This window comes from Andrena cerasifolii, chromosome 11, assembly GCF_050908995.1.
Source record: "Andrena cerasifolii isolate SP2316 chromosome 11, iyAndCera1_principal, whole genome shotgun sequence".
Taxonomy (NCBI): Eukaryota; Metazoa; Arthropoda; class Insecta; order Hymenoptera; family Andrenidae; genus Andrena; species Andrena cerasifolii.
In genome coordinates this window covers 9,231,520-9,250,884 of record NC_135128.1, presented here as the reverse complement: position 1 = coordinate 9,250,884, position 19,365 = coordinate 9,231,520, and the positions used below count along the sequence as shown (strand labels likewise).

At 45.3% G+C, this 19,365-nt stretch overlaps 1 protein-coding gene across 3 annotated transcripts in view; it reads right to left on the bottom strand.

Annotated features, from left to right (window-relative positions):
• Positions 1-467: 467 nt before the first annotated feature.
• The window catches only part of LOC143374836 (uncharacterized), a 112,622-nt gene continuing 93,724 nt past the window's right edge, over positions 468-19,365 (bottom strand). For 2 of the 3 annotated variants that reach the window (XM_076823353.1, XM_076823351.1), the window contains exons 4-6: positions 11,940-12,010; positions 5,548-5,839; positions 468-4,177 (exon numbers count right to left, since the gene is read on the bottom strand). In XM_076823353.1, the coding sequence (XP_076679468.1) occupies positions 4,017-4,177; positions 5,548-5,839; positions 11,940-12,010 (524 nt within the window). In that variant the 3' untranslated portion in view covers positions 468-4,016. The remainder of the gene's footprint in view (positions 4,178-5,547; positions 5,840-11,939; positions 12,011-19,365) is intronic. The other variant, XM_076823352.1, reaches the window with a different exon arrangement.

Below are 19,365 nucleotides of genomic sequence, written 5' to 3'. Positions count from 1 at the left end.
GCGATCCTTCTTTCTCGATCGTTGCACGGAATACGTTTATAAAACGATCTTTAAATTGTTACGCCAACAGAATCATTTGTAAATCGCGGGTTTCGAACGACCTATTTTACACTTGTTGAATTCTAATTCCTACCACACGTAGCGTTACAATCCGTTTCGCGGCTTCATCGGTAACGTTGCATGCGACACAAAAATGGCAAGGGGGGTCTAGGAACCCCCAAACCGGTGACAGAAAAATGCATTAGTTGATAGGTCTATCTTATACCTCGTCTGTGGTTCAATTCTTCCGTCTTGAATTTCTGAAATATCGAAAAATATCGCAATTGTAATTCTGCATTTCTCTTAGGAATTTTTAAGCTACTTGGGTATTATTCAGAATAAAATAACAAGAAAGCAGCGGGGCTTCTCTTTATCCGAGAACAAGGATGAGCGTAAGGGTGAAATTAGGTAATGAAACGACACTGATATACCTTGTATCGTATTTTAATGGTAATCATATCCAAGAGTACGCCGCTGCGTGTTGCAAGAACCATTCCCCCGTCGATTTAATTACGCTTTATGTTACTATAAAATGTTTAGAAGCCACGTGTGTTTATCGTTACATGTCTCTTGCAAAGGTCTCGCGCGCCTCTCGAATATTCCGAAAGAGTAATTGCGCTTTTACTTTCGTCGATGAGAAAAAGCCAATGCGATTGCAACGATCGCGGAAAACGAACGTCCTAGAAGTCGATTGGCTGCTGATTCGAAGCGTAAGAGAGTCAGAAATGACACGCTCTTTCCTCCGCGGGAATAACACAGACTCTTAACAACTTTAAAACACTATATACCCAAACTTTCCATTAAACACTCCCCTCAACCGTTCGTAGCAAGAGACTGCCTCCAACGAAACTTCAACTGGCAGTAATCTATCATTTCATTGACTCCCTTTCGCTCGTAACTAACTGATTAAAGATCACTTAATTCCCTTCTATCTACACGTAACAACGTCGGCAATAGTAATCTGATTATACAAACACGTCGCTAGAATGGTCGCTCTCCAAGCAGACGAACGAATCGCGGAGTCTCGTCCTTTACACGTGTCGCTATTGATCGTTTATCATGAACAGGGTAACGTTACTAACAGAATTATCAGCGCTGTACGTTGTCGAAGGAAATGATGGCAGCGATATCTCGTAACGTAAATACGTACAGAATCAATGACGCGTATCGGGCTTCCTTTCGCACAGAGCCACGCAAAGTCTACTTATCGATAGCGTACCTCGTTGTAAAAAAGTAACGATCTGACGACGAGTGTTCGTGAAAAGCTACCAGAACCAAGACACCGCGCGTCCATCCGATTAACATCTCGCGCCTGTGTATATCGATCTCGCGTCGTGCACAGTTTCATGGTAGCCAAAGATAAAAAAGCTTGGATCCGCTGAGCTGTATAAAACTCGATCAGAACGCCCACAGATTGATCATTTGATCGAAGATCCGTTTAGCAACAAGTAGGTGCCAGCGCTCGGTACACGCGACGTGTCTCGATAGATAGTAACATATTTATGTAACAAGTTAGAAAGATCGTTAACAAAACACATGGATCCCCGGCCTTATCACCGTTTCATCGTAATTCATAACAGATACTTCAAGGGAAAGGCTTCGACACAATGAACCGTTAAGTTTACCTGCCTCGCCACGATTAAACGTTAATTTGGCACATGCACCCTCGCGTTCTCTCCCTCAGCACAGATTTATACGTAACGCTACACTTTCGTCCTGGTTCCTTTTCTGCTCGCAGACAGAAGCATCCTCGCTCCACTTAATCCCACTTTCTCTCTTACTCTGTCGTTCTCATTTCCACCGAATGCGGTATTTCGCGTCTCCTCCGTACCTCAGGCCTAGTTTCGTTTATCGTTACGTCGTTTATAATTACGACTCGCCTGTCGGCAAGTTGACCGCCGCACCTGAATATAGTCTACTCTCCTGCGACATTTCCACCGTAGCGGACTCCTTAGCTCGACACATTTGCAGAGCAAAGAAGCTGCCGCGTAGAAGCTGGGGTGTGCGTTGGACTTGCAATTGCACTCTCGCAGTAATTGCACACTGGGCACCGTGCAAAATTCTAGTGTCAATGGCTTGGTATACACGGAATAAGCTCACGTCTCACAAGACAGCTCTCCCCTCGTAGTATATATAGCACGGAGACGCATCTTCCCTATTGTCTGTCCACTTCGATTCTTCCCCAAATAATTCCTGCTATTACGCAACGCTCGACCGGAGTGGAAAATTACAGTGCAGAAGCACGGGTAGGATAATACGTGAAATCAAAGTGGAAATTCCACCACCAACGATTTCGCATGCGCGAAGTTCGATTTTTTCCTTTCGATGCGAACGGAAGGATGCGGCGGTGGACAGTCAGGAATGCCGAGTGTTATGGAGCCACGCGAGCTTGATTTAACGATACACATTCGGAATTCGAGTAATTTCACAATGTTGCAACTAGGAGTAAAATGTGATTGCAAGCAAATTGGGGGACGCGTAATCCTGCTCGCCCAGCTGTGAAGTTTGAAAAAGTAACTTCAGGTCCTCATTAAAATTAACGATCCCCTTTGGTTACGGAGAATCGATGCGGCAGTCAACGCGTTAATAACTAAACGCGAAACTCTTAACGAAAGGTCGTTTTTTTCTCTATAAAACATAATCGCACACATATTTAACATATACATACGTATCAACTTTGTACCTATAAAGTTCTCTTCCTCTCTCACTCTCTTTCTCTCTCTCTCGCTCTCTTTCTCTCTACTTATGTATATATATTTAATATTACACCTTTTTTTCTCCCGCTGTATTATTCCTCGTTCTATCGTTTTACCTTCCTTTTTGTTTTCGGTTTGTTCGCGAGCTCATGAAGTTCAGTAACGCGTACGTTACCGTAATTAATCGAGCAAGTATAATAATAAAACGTGTAGTAAATGTAATGTATACACGTGTGTATATAATATATATATAATATATAATCCTCGTATCGTGTACGTCGACAAACCATTGAAATGTTACCTAGTAAACGTGTCGTAATCGCGTTACACTTTCCGACTAGATCGAAATCATTATTAGGGTTATCGTTTATTATTAGTATTATTATCGTTACCGCTAGTTTATAATTAGAAATTTGGCGCATTTTTGTTTGGCATGTGTGGTTTCGCGTCGATAAATTCGTCCGATTTGAGCCAGGCGAGCGTATTATCTCTTTGTGTCCGCGGTACTATATTTCCTGTGCACCGTTCTGCCCGAAATTTCTTATCGCGATGAACGATGAATTATTCGCGCGTCGATGGCGACGTGGAAACGTTTCGAGGAGCACGTGAAACGACAAGCCGCTCTGTCGATTGGTAATTTCTCAATGACAGACTATCACGCGAACCGTTCACAGAGTATGTTTACATGTAACTTTCAAATTTGCGAGCCTCGAATCTGCAGTCAAAGGGAGCGTAATTACGGCGACGAGTTAAGCATTACTTATTCGGTTAATATTGTCCATAAATTACATTCGTCGCTTTGAAACGGTTTAATTAATGCCGCGGAAAGGAATTCTTCTGCCGAGGGGAGCAATGGTAACGTGGAATTAAATCGATTTCTACTGTTTGCAATTCTTATCCCAATAAAGTTTCAACATTTGCCGCGTAGAGCGGAGCTTCTTTCTTCGCAAGTAGACATTAATATTTCGTAGATGGGAGTCGTACAAAAACGCAATTACGTTATTAGAATAGAGGGAAGGATACATGGAGACTTTTGTTTATATTTCAGAAGGGTGAGATCAAGACTGCTCGTGTAAATTTCCAGCGCAACCTCCAAATTTTTGCTCGCGATTGCGTGGGCGTGGAATCGTAGCGCTCGAGTTCTTTGTCGGTCCGACACGCTTTTTGCTCGCGGTTCGCTTAATCTTCGCTCGCACGTAGAGCATTTCCACTTCGTCTCGAATCAGGCGATGGATCTCCGACGTTTTGATGACTTCTGCTTCGTGAATGTGGCAAAGTAGATTAACAGAGGGCCGATTTCGGAATGTTTACGCGGTGGTCGGCTGCTACTGTATGGAACACGTCAGCGGATGCGACAAAGCGTGGTCCAGTAGAATGGGAGTGCCCGCAGCCAATTCCGTTCTCGCGTCGCCGCAATCGTCGTCGCAGTCGAAGTAGTTGCTCTGAAAGTTAATAAATTACGTTACATCGCGTAGGAATTACACTTGGCTATTTAATTGATTAAAAAGTCTCCGAAGCTGTGCTTTTTGGAGAGGCTTAAAAATTTCGGGAACAGAGGAAGAACAAAAGTAGCCCAACAGGGGATAGGCATCACTTTTAATTACTATTTGCAATTACTTTGAATTTTCGAGGTTTAGACTATGATCTTGAGAATGCATGAAACCTTAATATCGAGGAAGTCTGAGCTTGTGAACACAATGGCGAGAGATTTCATCTCGATGGCCAGGGATGAAGAAGTACTACTAGTTTCAAAGATTCAATCTCAAAAACTTCTGACCTCAGAAGTTGAGTGTCAGGCAGCTTTAATCTTGGGAACTTAGTTACAGCTTCTATTTTCTTTGGAACATTCATCCCAGTCAATTGGCTCATCTTCTTGCACATTCGTCTACTCGGGGAGACTTAATTAAAACGAAAGGTTCATTTTGGGAAGGATGTGTGGATCCCGCACATCTTCGTCAAGGATACCCACATTTTTATCTCGAACAAGAGACGAGTAAGCTTCAAAGCTAAATGCCTCGTTAACGTTTTTTTTTATTTTTTTTTATGTAATTTCCTATGAAAAGGGAAATCTCCCCATTAGGATCCCGAACATTCCGCGTAATCCCGAACGTACACAGCCGGAAATTCCGCGAGTTACCAATTACAAAGATTACTGGAAACGCGATAAAATTTTTAATTAAATTCGGACAACCGCTTCGCCGCCACTCCCGTTTCATTTTCTTCCATTAGCGTTACCGAACGGGAACGCGGGATGGACCGAGCATATCTCCGATAAAACTGGAACAAGCTAACGTTTACGGGCGGCTGAGAAGAAGCTCGATCGATGAGAGCACTTCGTTCGCGGGTATAATTGGCACGCGCAGATTAGGGAATTTGGTCTTAAATCGAGACAGTGCCCGCTCAATTTCGAGCATTATCCCTGCCGATTCGCCTTAATTACATGCACGGTGCTGGCTTCTGAATGAAAGCAATTAGACATCGAGCTCCAGAGCAGACTGTGGAAAAAATTTCATTCTCTTTGCAAGCCTTTGCAATTCAAAGACGAAATATCCTGCTGGGAGCTAAGGTCACTTTGGCAGGACCAAAGGAGACACTCTTTCCCCCAGTTTCTGGGGATTGCCTTTCATGCAAATCGAGGGGAATTTTAATCGCTGTATTTCAAAGAGTATTTACCAAATTTCCCAATCTCCAAGGCTCCACTCGCCCATTAAACTCTTACTCGTTAAAGGACACATTATTCCGAAGGTAGTACCAACGAAAGACTTACTTTCTCAGCTTCTGGGTACATTTACCAATGAATATTGTTCTATACCTATATTGTTGTATACCTGGCAGTCAATGCAGCGGCAGCTATCAGTCAGCGAGCAGGTGAGGCCAAGGATTTCGACGGCCTCTTTGTACAATTCGGTACTGGATTTTCGTTGCCTGGGCGGCGAGGTTGGCGCGCTGACTGTACCAGTGCCCGATGGTCTTCTGCCGCTCTTCAGCCTCGAAGAGGACTCTCGAGATAAGGACGAGGTCGACGTCGATCCTCTTGGCCGATTGTCACTGGTTAGCAGCGCTCGACCCGCCGGAGATGCGAACAGTTGCAGCATGTCTATGTCCTGCGGTCGATTGTAATTATTAGTCGTTATCGCGGCATCGACCAGCGTAATTTCATAACGGCAAGCCACCGCGCGTTACGCTTAAGCTATTGAGCCACGGGGGTCGCATTCTATGCCGGATCAAGCAGTTCCTTTCGTAATGGAAAAGCGCAGACTAATAACTAGATTACTGTCACACTATGGCGAGTTCCTCGGGTCATAATCTGCCTCGTGGATTACAAAGTGTTCTGCGTATAGGGAATAATGCAAATAGAATAAGAAAGGTGCGCGTTTTTATTCGGTGTAAGGCATTAGAAGAACTACAATCTTAGAAATTACTGTCCGCAAATTCCATGTCGATTTCCAACGACTTGTCTCGACTAACATGAAAGAGAGAGTTGATTAACCTCTGTGGAAAGTGTCCACGGTAGCTGTCTCGTGTCTCGTTAGTCTACCAGGGGATGGAACTCGTCTCGCCGGAAGGGCATTATTCTCTTAACGAGGTAAGACGTACTCGCGAGTACGTCTCCTCCTTTTCTGCTGTCTCATTCGTTTCATATCGGCGAGAACCCTTTGAGACTTCCCACCGCGAAGACGCTCCCGGCCAAAGGGATTTTCTAACGATGCCGTGACGAGCACCGTGCCACGCCAAAAAGTCTGCGCGCTCTCTCTCTATCTCTTTTTCGAAAGCAAAAAAAAAAAAGTATCCGAGGTAAGGAACGTGACGAGGACTTTGCACGTGTCCCAGCGAAGTCACGTTTCCCTCGCCTCTCGCCTCCCCCGTTTGTTCTAGTTCTTTGAGCTACAGCGGGTGGTCCCCCAATTTCCGAACGATTAAAATCGCGTGCACTGATCGAGTGTCTTGAAATTCCCCTGCGCGAGTTTAATAACAAATTACGCCAGCCTTCGATTAAATGAGGAATACTTGGAGGAGTTTCGTTACTCGATATCGATTGATTTTCTGGGTGTAATACCGTAACAAATCTGAAGCTTAATCACGCTGGAGTTTTCAGTAACGCGTTCCAGAGGCGAGGCTGAAAATCTTAAGAAACGAAACCAGAAGGCCTGATCGCCGTTGATTAAATTTCACGCGGGCAGGGGGCGACGTGCTTAATTATCGATGCTGGATCATTAAAGCCGCCCCTCGTGCCTGGGAACAAACGATCGTGGTTAACGACATTACAATGCGAACACCGGGGTCGTTTCGCTGGAAGAAAATAATTGGAACGATCCTGCTTACGCGCCAAGAAATTTCCCAGGATAACGTTAGAGCCTCGTGGAACGTTACGATCTCTCGCCAGGCTTGTTATAACGAATCAGTGGCGCGTAAAAGTGTATTACACTCGGCGTATATTTCACCAATAATATCCGACATTTACATAATGTCGAAAGACAGTCAGGTAATCGAGACTTCGCTCCAAATAATCATCAGCGTGAATATTTCCATGGAAATCCAGGTATTTTCAGCTTCCAATCAGTGCTCTCGAAGCTGGTTTTCATTAATTAAGAAAAAAAAAAACAAATGGTTCGCTTCGATATTCTGTTAATTAATCGAATCCGTCCCGATGGCACGTTATTAAACATCCATTTGCACGCGACTATAACTGGACGCGAAGCCGTCGAAATCGCACGCAAATGGAGATATTTTATTGCACGCGGGTACGGTTTCATCGTTTCACCGAGTCATCGTCGAAATCTCGGCGTGGTATGGCGTGATCGAAGGGAGCTCAGAAAATCCTCGAGTTAAAAGCTTTTTCGCCCTCCGGGGCAGGGACTTTCGAACCATTGCCGACCATAAACGTTTACGAAAAGCAAGATGCACTTTTAGAGGGGCGTTCCGTAACCTGAAACCTTCGCTGGCCAGTGTCCCGAAGCTTAACGTGCTCTCCAATATTTGCTCGAAACGGATTCCTGGTCGAATGGGACTCGACTGGATTCTACGGTTAGTTTCAAACTTACGAGAGTTTACTCGTTATATCTATTGGTTAAATACTTTCGGGAAGCCCCTCCGTGTACGTCTGTTGGCCAATTATCAATTTCTTGGGGAGTTTCTTGGAATTGCGGAGGCGCCAAGAGAGACAACTGATCTTCGTTGTATAAACTCTTAAACGGTAGTTCTATGTACATTACCTAAACGATGCTGGGCCAAAAATGGTAGGCTAACTTTGGAGGTGATTTTAACGAAATTTATAAACTTGATTAAAAATGCAATATAAGGTTGTTACGATATAAAGAAGAATAAAAAAGAATCCACCGCAGAATAAAATGTTTTTTCTTTCTTATTTATATATATCATAAGAATCTGATGTTACATTTTTAATAATGTTCATACATTTCTGTAAAATCACCTCCAAAGTTGACCTACCATTTTTTTGCATTTACCCCTTAAGTGTTTGTCGAAGAAGAACAATTAGGAGCATATTTTTATCTCGTCTAAACTGATTGTGAGGGACTTTGATCACATATAAAACGTGTTCAATTTCGTGAACATACATTACTAAATTGGATTCCTTTTCCAGGAGATCCTTATCTTCGTTTCGAGTAGAAAGAAATCCTCCCCAAGGGATTTCTCCGAGTACGACCTGGGCTTATTTAATTCAAGATCGTTTAATTCAAAGTATATTTAAAGTCCTAACAATGACTCCTGCGAGATGTCAGAACTTCTTCGGTTTAAGAAAGCGTACGAATATCTCCTTCGTCAAGCAACGTGAAGGGTCAGCTAATATTTGGTCGGCCAGCCAAAGTTTAAGTCGCCCTGCCACCCAAGTTTTTGGTGGTGATTAAAGTTTCATGAGAGCCCCTACGACCCCGTCGCGGGTTGCTGGACAAGTACGATTAAAGTGGACGTGTCGTGGACACATTGGAAAGAATGCCTGTCGAGAGCAGTGGTTTGTACAGCTGGGGAAAGTTTGCTGGGATAATTGTTGGATTTCCGGCACGATAGCCTTATGAAACTTACTCTCTAAAGATCCTCTACTTACTTAACGAAGACAGAGTCAATTCACTTAATTGCTGAATCGAGATCAGAATTCAGACTGCTTTGAAAATTCAACTATCAAGCCCGCAGGTTTCTTCCATTGGAAATCAAGAAATGATTGAAAGATTACCACCACTTCCGATTAACAAGCGAGATTGGCCTCTGACTCTGTCACGCGATGCGAACAAAGTTCGATCAAAGAGAACGGAGGATCGGAGCGAGGGGATTATTTTCTTGGGTCCAAAGGATCTTTTCTTCTGCGGGCAATGGAACGACCTCTCTTCCCAGCGCGACGAAAAGGCAAGCCCAGAAGGATACGTCGTCTCCAGGATTTCAGGACGCCAGACAAAAGAGCGGGCAGGAAATGGCAAAGAGATCAAATGCCTGGAGATAACAAGTAGCAACCTGATTCGATGTATCGTGTGCGCGGCTAGACTGAGTCCACGGTTACTCCCCCGGGAAACGTATCTAGTCTCCTCTCGTATTTCTAGGAGCACGCCAACTTTCCCCGAGTCCTTCAGCGCTGATAAATGGCAGGACGGAGAGGGCAAGTTAACACCGACCTTTCCTAGGGAATTTCTGTCGCGCTCGAAACCCCCGCTGAATTCCCCGTCGAAGTTCAAGGAACACCGGTGGAAATTCTCCGGAACGGGCTACCAGGTAGCGAGAGCAGTGAAACGTCAGGGAAACCACGTATTAAATTAATTTCATTACATCGCGGTTAACCCCAGGTCGTAAAACGAAACTCCCCTCATTACCATTAAAAGCTGGGAAGATAGTGTGTGCTCTCCTTTGGGAGAGGAAAATCAAACTACTTGTTGATGTCACTTTCCTGAAGACGGGGTATCCTAGCTACTTTACTAAATTTACGCATCGCGAAGAACATTATTGACCCTTCTCTGCGAGCATAAGGAACAGCATAACAAGTGTCTCTCCGTAGATTTCGCGCAGTACAAGTGAACTTGCAGGCTGTTACACTCTACGTTCTGGAAAAATCCTCTGCGAGTACCTTGCAGGATTATCGAGCACGGTAGGGGGGATACACTTGAATTGTTTCAACATAGTTCGAAAGCGATTAAAACATTTCGCGGCGAGTGCTTTCGTAAAATATACAGAGAAATTCGCGAGCTACATGGGCCATAATCTTGCGCAAACATCAAAGTGGTTCATCCCGGCTGCCGAATAAATAAGCTCGCTGGTGTCCAGTGTTAATTCCCCGGCAACGTCTCCTGAAGTGAAATATTTTTATAACCCCTAACTGCTGGACGGTAATTGCCTCGGAATGAATTTATTCGCGGGCGGGCGAGGGTTGTGCGGTGAAATATAAACGTCGGTCGGTAAACACTTTATCCTGCAACCTAATTACCATGAATGCGACTGATTGATCGATTCAATCCGCCACGGTGAGATAGCCGGAAATTCAATGTCTGTGTCGCCACGGAATCGAGATCCCCGCGAGATGCCTGCAAATTACATTTGGCCTTGTGTACACGGTACACGAAACGTCGTATATAGACAGGGACGCGCACAGGCAGATCCAACACGCCTACCTACGTCGACAATCATCTACACGTAGCGTCGAATCGCGTTAGCCATAAATGGGAATAACTAAAGTGAGCGACGTACAGCGGGGAAGCGTTAATGAACGTAACTCCGTTAGAAACGAGGTTGATTCTTTTCCGCTCCCCCCGCCCCGTTTTGCGTGACAAGATTTTTAATGCAAAGAGACGATATCGAGATTGAAGGAAGATTAATTTTGATGATATAACACTTAAGCTTGCATTGGTACACCTCGCAGTAGAAGATATTCGATTGTCTTTCTGCACCCACTGGGGATTCGAGTAGTAACGCCACCAATACCGTTGACAGTAACTACTTCTGGATTTTCTGTGACAATTTTTGACGTTAGAAAATTCTAGTTAACCATCACATTAGCACCTGTATTATCTGAATGTCGCCTAAAAAATTTCGCGTCTTAATCGCACCACGTTTTAATCCCGCGGTGAAGATTTAAGTAGTAACATCAACGATAACGGGGACAATGGACGGTTTAATTAAAACCATCGATTGTCATCGCTGCCCTTTGTTTTCACTTGCACGCGGTATAAATGTTCATTCTTTTTCGAGTTCCGCCCCTCTGCCGCTGTATTTCGTGAAACGATTCAAGGTAATTCCCACTTACGTGCTGCGCCATACAGCAGCAGGAACGAAAACGCTTGGCTTTTGTCCGTTAATTCCGCTCGTAACTTTGTTCCTGGATTGGGAACCGAAATCAGCTGCCGCTAACGAGCAGGATCCATTTGTCCGTCGACTAATTAACTTAATTCATAACGCGGTCACGTTTCGCGCGGACGATTTCGGAGCGCTCCTGCCGGTTGCCAGCGCACAAAGCTTTCCTGACAGCGTGTAAAACGGTATAATTAAGTGCGTTGCCTCGTCCCGCGGACAGTGATATGCATATAGCGATCTGTTTAACCGGTGATTAATACGGGACGTCAAAATGAAACGATCCTGTCGGACAAACCGGCTACGGTTTCAACCTGACTGATCACACTTTTAACTGTACCCTCCACCAGCGCAAGCATGCCTGGCGTTCCATGCAAATCATTTATCGAGACGTAATGAAACTGCCTGCTCCTTGCTTCCTGGGATGATAACAGTATCAGAATTCAATTTATCTAAGAATTTACGAGTCCCGTTGCTTCGTTGCCGCAGCGTGGGATTTTCGTGCGATTATTATCGAATCAAATACGCGGCTGCGAGGTTTAATTGGAAACAAAGTCGAGCCCGATCCGGTGTCGTAGAATTCAATTAATCCGGCGTCGAACTAATCGATGCCGAACTTCGTCCTGGCCCTGCAGCGAAACGAACACGGACAGCCCTTCGGGGCGTACCGCGCGAGATTCTATTAAGATTATGCCGTGTTTAAGAGTGTCTGAACCGCGCAGCCCTGTCTCGCATGGTACTCAAGTGTCAGTTTCTACTTTCGTCGTGGCACACGTATTAATTTCGAGGCAGCCAGCGTGCGTCTACGTGCCATGCAGCTACGATTCCGGCGGCAAAGTGAAACGCACGGGAGGGGTGGCAATCCGCGGTGAGGGTTACGTCTAACTGGCTCGCCGTTGCGTTTTGAATAGTACTCACCGGCAAGGATTCGGGCGTGTGGTCCAGCACGTATATGTTGTTCGTGTATCCATATAACATCGTGTCCAGATCTGAAATCCAAGGAGCGACGAGAACATTAAATTGGATCTAACCGTTGGCAACGCGGCGGAATACTAATGCTGTGCATAGTTAGCCAGCTGCGCTGCCTCAGTGTTCCAATTACGTTCGAGATATCTCGATGCTTCTTATCAACGGGCCACCCTCCATTGTCTTCGATACCGAACCGGCGGGGAAACTGAACGGGCGCGCTCGTAAAATCGCGGAGAACTATGGTTATACCGTTTCACCTCCCCTGTTACTGCGATCCCATGAAATATTGTAGTGGATGCTGGCAATTTGAAATTCTGCTATTCCCAATTCCATTCGAAGCTTCCTATTACGTTACTGCAGTACTATCATTCTATTTCATTAACTGTATTATTTATTTTTTCATTCCTTTGCATCCGAAAGGGTCTCCCGTTGATAGTAATAATAATAAATTATATTTCCCCTCTTTCGAATTACATATTTCCCCCCGATAATTAAGCGAGCAGTTAAAGTTGATTGAAACTAACAATTTGCTGGCAAGTCTCACTGATACGTAATCACAGGAAAATTGATTTCCCTCTAATATAAAGTCAGCCGACGACCACCCTAACTTCCGTTAACACGATTTTTCCCAACTCCTTAACGAACTTTCCCCCCTCGCGATGGACACCCGGGTGTCGGAAAAGTTATCGATGGGAAAATATAATTAACGAAAGACTGCAGCCGTCCGAGGAACTTTGTCGCAAGGCTCGCAAGACCGATCGAGCTGTGGAAACTTCTATCAGGGAGGATTTACATATTCATTAACAAATTTCTTGGCGCACCGAGTACATAATCAGACTGGATCTGTGTATTAGTGCCGGCACGTCAAGCCGGCCGATCCAATTAAACGTGAAATTGAATCGTAACAGATAAGGAGCGGGAATGTATCACGAGGCCAAGGCTCGCAGGATCGAAAAGCCATTGCCTATCGATGCATCGGGAATATACGAGTCTAATACCCGCCAGGGAGCGCGTGCAAACATCGATACATCACGGTGGCCCAGGGACGAGCGCGATTTATGCGCTGAAATCTCAGACCGAGCTCAGGGAGCGGAACAATTTTTCAGAATTATTGCCCAGCATGCGGCTATCCGGCGATGGACGAGAGCCACTTTGGCCCCGATCGCGATTCATTTCCATGCGAAATGTCCTTTATTCACAATCCACCCCCGCTCCTTCCTTCCGCGTTTCACGTGCCACGCACACCGAGACGGATATTCGCCGAGGAATGAATCGGATTGGAAGGTCATTCGGCCACGCGCGGTCCATCGCCCGAAATCCCCCGATCGCTGGTGGAAATCGACCACCCTTCGACGGGTAGAAGAGCCACTCGGCTTTCATATTCCGCGGCAGTTTCAATTCGAGACGGAAATGCGGCACTTTATGACGCCGCGATGCGTGAACTTTTATGAGGATTCTCTGCACACCGAGTGCTCCATTCCTGGTCGTTCTCGTAGAGGAATGTTTGACGTGTGTGCATTAAATTTTATGAGAACCGTAAGGTTTCAGATGCCACTAGTGTTTGTTTGACTATATAAGGACTCGTTCTACTAGTTTCATCTGGACCTGTGCCGCGCTAGTTTTCTTATTCGTTTTAGTTGTAATTCAGACACGAGTTATTCTAGATTTCCACCGGTCTACTGTAAGAATTATTTCAGCGATTATTCGACGATGTCTGCGATTAAACGACGGCCGCCGCGTGCGTTTTCAAACGGCAGCCGAAATTTTTCGGTGCGCTGCGTCGCGTTACGGTGGTTCAGTTTCCGGTCAGCTAATTTCGCCTGCAGTTTTCGGCCGAGGCGGGCACAACCCAGCCGGAAATAACGAACGAATTTATCCCGGAGACTGTTCTGCGCCAATGGCGGCCACCGAATGCAGACGTACACACAGTGTAACGTTATTACCCGTTCTAGCCACGGCCGCGCTCGCTCTGCATGCCAGGCATCCGTTTCATTTCCGTGACGAACGTTAATTATCGTTTCGGTATCCGCACGGTCTACGCTTTAATACCCGGGCCTGTTTTCCAAACGCGCCACACACAATTCGAACTTGTTATGATAAATTGCCATCCCGACAGAGCAAGCGCGTTGCCGTCGATGCTAACGAGTGGAGGTTTATGGGGGACCCATGGTTTCTGATCAAACGTGTGCTCGATGAAAAATGTTCAACCGGGATGGAGAATAGTCGAGGGTGAATGTTTCGGGGAAACTGTGATCTCTGGTCAAATGTGCAGTGGAGGAAAATTTTTTGAATTTGCAGGAAGAATAGTTCAATATATTTCTGAAACATTGGTAATTATTTTGTGAATAAATAGTTTCGAAGTGGAAATGAATCCTCTTCGAAGTTGATGAGTTAAGAGGTATTTGTGATTGCATAATCATTAGATTAGGCAAGTGTTTCATCTTCGATACGGCTGAACGCAAGATCGTGGAAGGGTATACAGGTAAATGGTGCATGAATGTTTGCCAGCAGGTTTCCTTTGATCGGAAGCGTGTCTTCTGATCGAAGACGGATCCGTGGCTCCAGAAAACCAACACGAGCGATCACAGGCTTAATAACATCCGGGCTCAACCGCTCGGCGAACCCCTGTGCCGTGAATGCATCACAGGAAGTTCGAGTAACGTTGAGCCAAGCTTGATAAATCGCCCTGCATTACACAGTAGACGACGTATATATTCGTGCGGAGCCAATTCTCTGCGTTGCACTGCACGTTCAAGATTACTCTGAGGGACACGAATAAATACTTTCCGTCACAGGAGCGACTGTAAACGAATGGGGTAAGACGGGAATATTAAAACTCTGCTCGGTATCCGCTGTGGACGTTTCTACATTAATCGGCAGTAGAAAAGTACGCCATAGGTCAGACATCGAGGTATCTCCTATGTGCAGACACAAATGATATTCGAAATTTAGATTATTAGAGACACTCATTCTTCAGCACCTCTCCGCCACTTCTGGTAGATAAATGTTTTCCTAAGTTATTTATTTTAGTGCTCATAATTGCATAATGTAATCCTGCAGCACAAGAAAATATTAATTCTTGCAACTTATATTCAAAGGTCCCCAATGTTGAAAATCCAAAGCTTCGCGATTCTTTAGGAATACATAAATGTTATCTTAATAAATAATGGAAATAACTGAATACGGAGCAGCGTATTTACCAAGGTTTCCACTATAAATTCCTGTTGCGTTGGCTCGCAGAAATGTTCAATGGACACTGACGGGCGTGTCACTGATCTTTTTCTAGGCGTCACGTTAGCTTTCAACTTTCGTTTTTCCCTGTCTCTCATCCTCTGGCCGCATCCATCTTCGTGGCTGCGTCCCACGTTCCAGCGGAAACAGCGCTATGCGCTATCCAACGTCGCATAAAGAAAACGGGACGGGGCGGTACATCAGACCGTGAGGATTTATTGCTAATTACTTTTCTATGCTGACCTATCTGCCTCACCCCCTTTCCCCGCCCCCCCCGAATTTACCGCCATTATTTTTCCCTCCCCAGCGGCCCGTGCAAGCTAAATGTATGCGGACGTTCGAACAATCGCGATATGACACGAAAATGCGATTTATAGCTTGGAATTGCCACGCGCTGTGGCACTCGCGGTTAACAGTAAAAGATATCGAAAGCATCGAGCAACGTATTGTACAAGAAATATGTATTACAACGGCAATTTGTCAGGACACCTGTCGGCCGCATTTTATCACTCACAAAAGGGTAAAAATGGCTCCTGGCGGTCACGTATTTTATCGGGGCCGCGCGTTAAGCGCGATTTAAAAGATAGAATGAATTGCGAAAGGGCAGGCAAGGGGAGGATTAATTAGCATTGTAGCTGCATTGCGAAGTATTCGAGTATAATGATGGAACCACGGTGGAAGCATTTAATGCCCCATGAGCGTTCGCTCTACTGATCCGCAAATTCGTCCAATTAATCGCGGTCCTAACAGTAACGAACCACCGTGCCATAATTGCGACCCTCGTCGTCACACTTTGCTGATAGCAATAACATTAGTCGCTCGCGGATAATTTATCGTTGAACAACGCGACGCGGGGAATTGTCCACCTTGTTCCTAACTGACTTCAGAGACGATTTCAGCCAGTAAGTGTCTCTTATAATCGCCCGAACCGTATCTTCATATATACGAAGGGCTTTCAAAATGGAGATCACGTTCAAGGATTGCTAAGAATCGCCTCGCAATGGCCAGGGAAATTCGCCGAGTTTCCGATTCCACCACGAGCAAACAATATTACGCGTTTGCCACGCTGCTGGCGGCCTGGCTTGTAATTCCCTGTGTAGATGCAAATTTTATGCAGTTCAGTAAGTCGCTTAAGTTTTAGGTGTGCATGTTAATTGGTTCCACTGCTGGAAAATTTCGCCGAAGCTCGGAAACTTTTTCACTGTCCCTGTGCCTTTCCCTCTGGACAAGGTTGCATTCCACTGAAACGAATCGAAGTTTTCTAGCGTGATTCATGGAAAGGGGGAAGGATTTAACCAAGTGACCTCGGACGATTGTCCTACCTCCACGTTGCGCGTTATTTTTCATAGGAAGCTTAAAAGCCCACCGTATTTCTTACCTAAGAGAGATCACGAGTATGAAACCTTAAACTACTCTGCCACTTCTTAATTAAACTATATATAAAGAAGGACCATAAACAGTCTGATATTAAAACATTTGCTTGCTAATGAGAGATTATGCGAAAGATATCCTATCACATCAAACTTCATTATGTACACCCGGGTAATATAATCTCCCTATGTGTATCTTCATCTCGGTTCATTAAAAACTTTCATGGAAATGAAAAAGCTTCGAAAGATCTGATATTTTCCCCTTTCACAGGAGCTCATATTATTAGTTTACAAGAAATATATAAAAAAAATATATAATCCCATAAATTGTGAATTGTGACTTGTTTCCTTATTTCTTGGGATTCTGTCCCACTGTGGCGGCTAGATTCCTTTCAGTGGAGTCAAGGAGGGTAGTCGTAGGCTAGGAGATTCCGCCATAATGGCGAAAAAACAGATACTCGTCGCATTGTGTTGCGTCTCGAGTAGCTTAGGTTGCTGCTGAAGCAGACGGGCGGACGCCGCGGTCGAAAACGCGGCTAGGAAAACAGATGCATGCTTCTCCATCGGCGCGGTGTAGGCGTTAGGCCGCCGGCGGCCGGTCGCGACCATGGAATCCCACCTTAACGAAGCGTGGATCGAGGAAATCAGCCTTGTCAGCGGCGCATACGTCGCCCGGGCCGATGCAATTTCCATGCAATCAAATGGCAAACACTGCGGCGCCGCGACGCCGATGGCTGCTACGTCGCTGCAGGAGCCGTTTCCGCGAGCCGTGTAGTTCCATATGCAAATTGCGCGCCACGACCACCTAGCACGTCGTGCAGCGAAATCGAATCAATATTGCATTAGGAAGGCCGGATGCTACCGCGATCCACGAGCACGGCCCTCCACTGCACTGAATAAATTATGCTGGGTCGCAGCCGCGCTTTCTGACAAAACGTACCTTGGCGGCCCGTCGCCAATCGCTTGCCGTCGATTTCGCAAGCCTGCGTAGATTTTCAGGGGTGCCTCGTCCTGGAACGCGTTACTGGTTCTGACACAGAAAGATGTTAGAGTCACTGTTGGGGATAAGCTCTGGTGCGAATGCGCGGAAGGTGTGTGTATTGGTCCTGTGTCTTTGAGAATTTTAATTTTAAATACTGCTTGTCAGATGAAAGGCTTGGACGTGTAATGTAATTGGGAGAACGCTGCGAGATTGAAATGGAAATTCTGCTATTATACTTGACTGATTTCTGACTGCGTCGATCTACGTGGCCGATTTACAGTGTGCCATTTCACGTGGCTGCGCACGGAGTATGGCATTCTACTTGGCTAATTGTATTGTTTTCGTTTGTTGATTTAGGCTTGGGTTATTTCGAATGCCTGGCCGAATACTGTGCTATTCTATTTAAGTAGGCTGATGTGCATGTTTGATTTAAGGCTGCCGTCTTATTCTTCTTATAGTCCGAATCGATCGAAGCGCCACTTGTAAATAGACGGACCCTATTGAAACTACTGCGGTGGATAAAAAAAACTTGTACATAGGTGACATCTACATGCACTCTGTGTAGACGAACTTTTGACGCATAGCTGGCACATCTTCTGTTTTCTCTATCTCTGCCGCGCCGTTGCCACGGCGTTCTCTTTTTCTATCGAGAAGTCTTGAAGGAACACGGCAGGAGAGCTGCGTCTAGCGTCAGAGCCTCGCTGAACGTAGTAATAATGAAAGACAGAGAGGTCCGGGAGCGTGGGAAGGAAAGATGGAAAGACACCAAACCTGACATAATTTGACTTGTAATTATTAACAATATTACGTATAAAATTTATTCGCAGAATTGAAAGCACGGGGAGCGGCAACACTGCTGACGACAAAATAGTAATAGGGGAAATGTGGCAACAGCGCGATACGACTCTCCATACGTATCGGCAACTATGTATTTCCTACATTTACCGGCTAGCTTGGATTTGAACCAATGCTGGCGCTACGTGGCTCGAATGTACCATCAACGCCTCTGCCGGAGAAGCCTTGCAGCCTCATTCTGTCACTTTTTGAGCTGCCCTCAGTACACGATTCATAAGTTCATTATTATTTCAACGTGCGGTGCTTATTAGCATTCGAACGCAACAGACCCGTCTGCACGGATGTCTACTGAAGCGACTGTACCTGCAAAAACTTCCTTCTTACCGATTCCACGACAAAAGTTGGTTGAAACGGTTCGTTTACTACATCCCGTGTACGCACACGCTTTTCCTAGCTTGTGTGAGCGTACGCACACATTCAAGGCCCAGTGAGACGGCAGCCTTAATTAATTGGTTCATTCTACTAGGCTTATCACAGTTTGTGGCATTCTAAAAGTCTGACAATCTGCAGTGCTATTCCACTTGGACAATAAAGGGTTCTACTGTTTCATTCATTAGACGCATCTCTCTGTCTCAGCAAGACTTACCCTCTTTCACTTGACTGTGTCTAATAAAATTCAATAGAATCCCGAGTAAAAGGCAGTCAATTATGAATATACGTAATTTCGCCATCCACGCTGAATTTCTCGCAATTTCTTCAATTTTGCGTGCATAGACACCCCGTGGCCCCCAAAATGGAGTAGAAGCAAATCCTCCTTTTGACGTAATAATCGCCTTCGATATTCCCGTCCCACTTAAACAGATGATTACAGCAGTTACGTGGCTGCTTTACAGAGCCCCGCTGCTGTAAAAGGAAGAAGCAATTTCCGATAACGTAAGCAGTCATCGAAGCGAAAGAAAGTGAACGTTTATTCCATGGAACAAATTGCATGCACCTG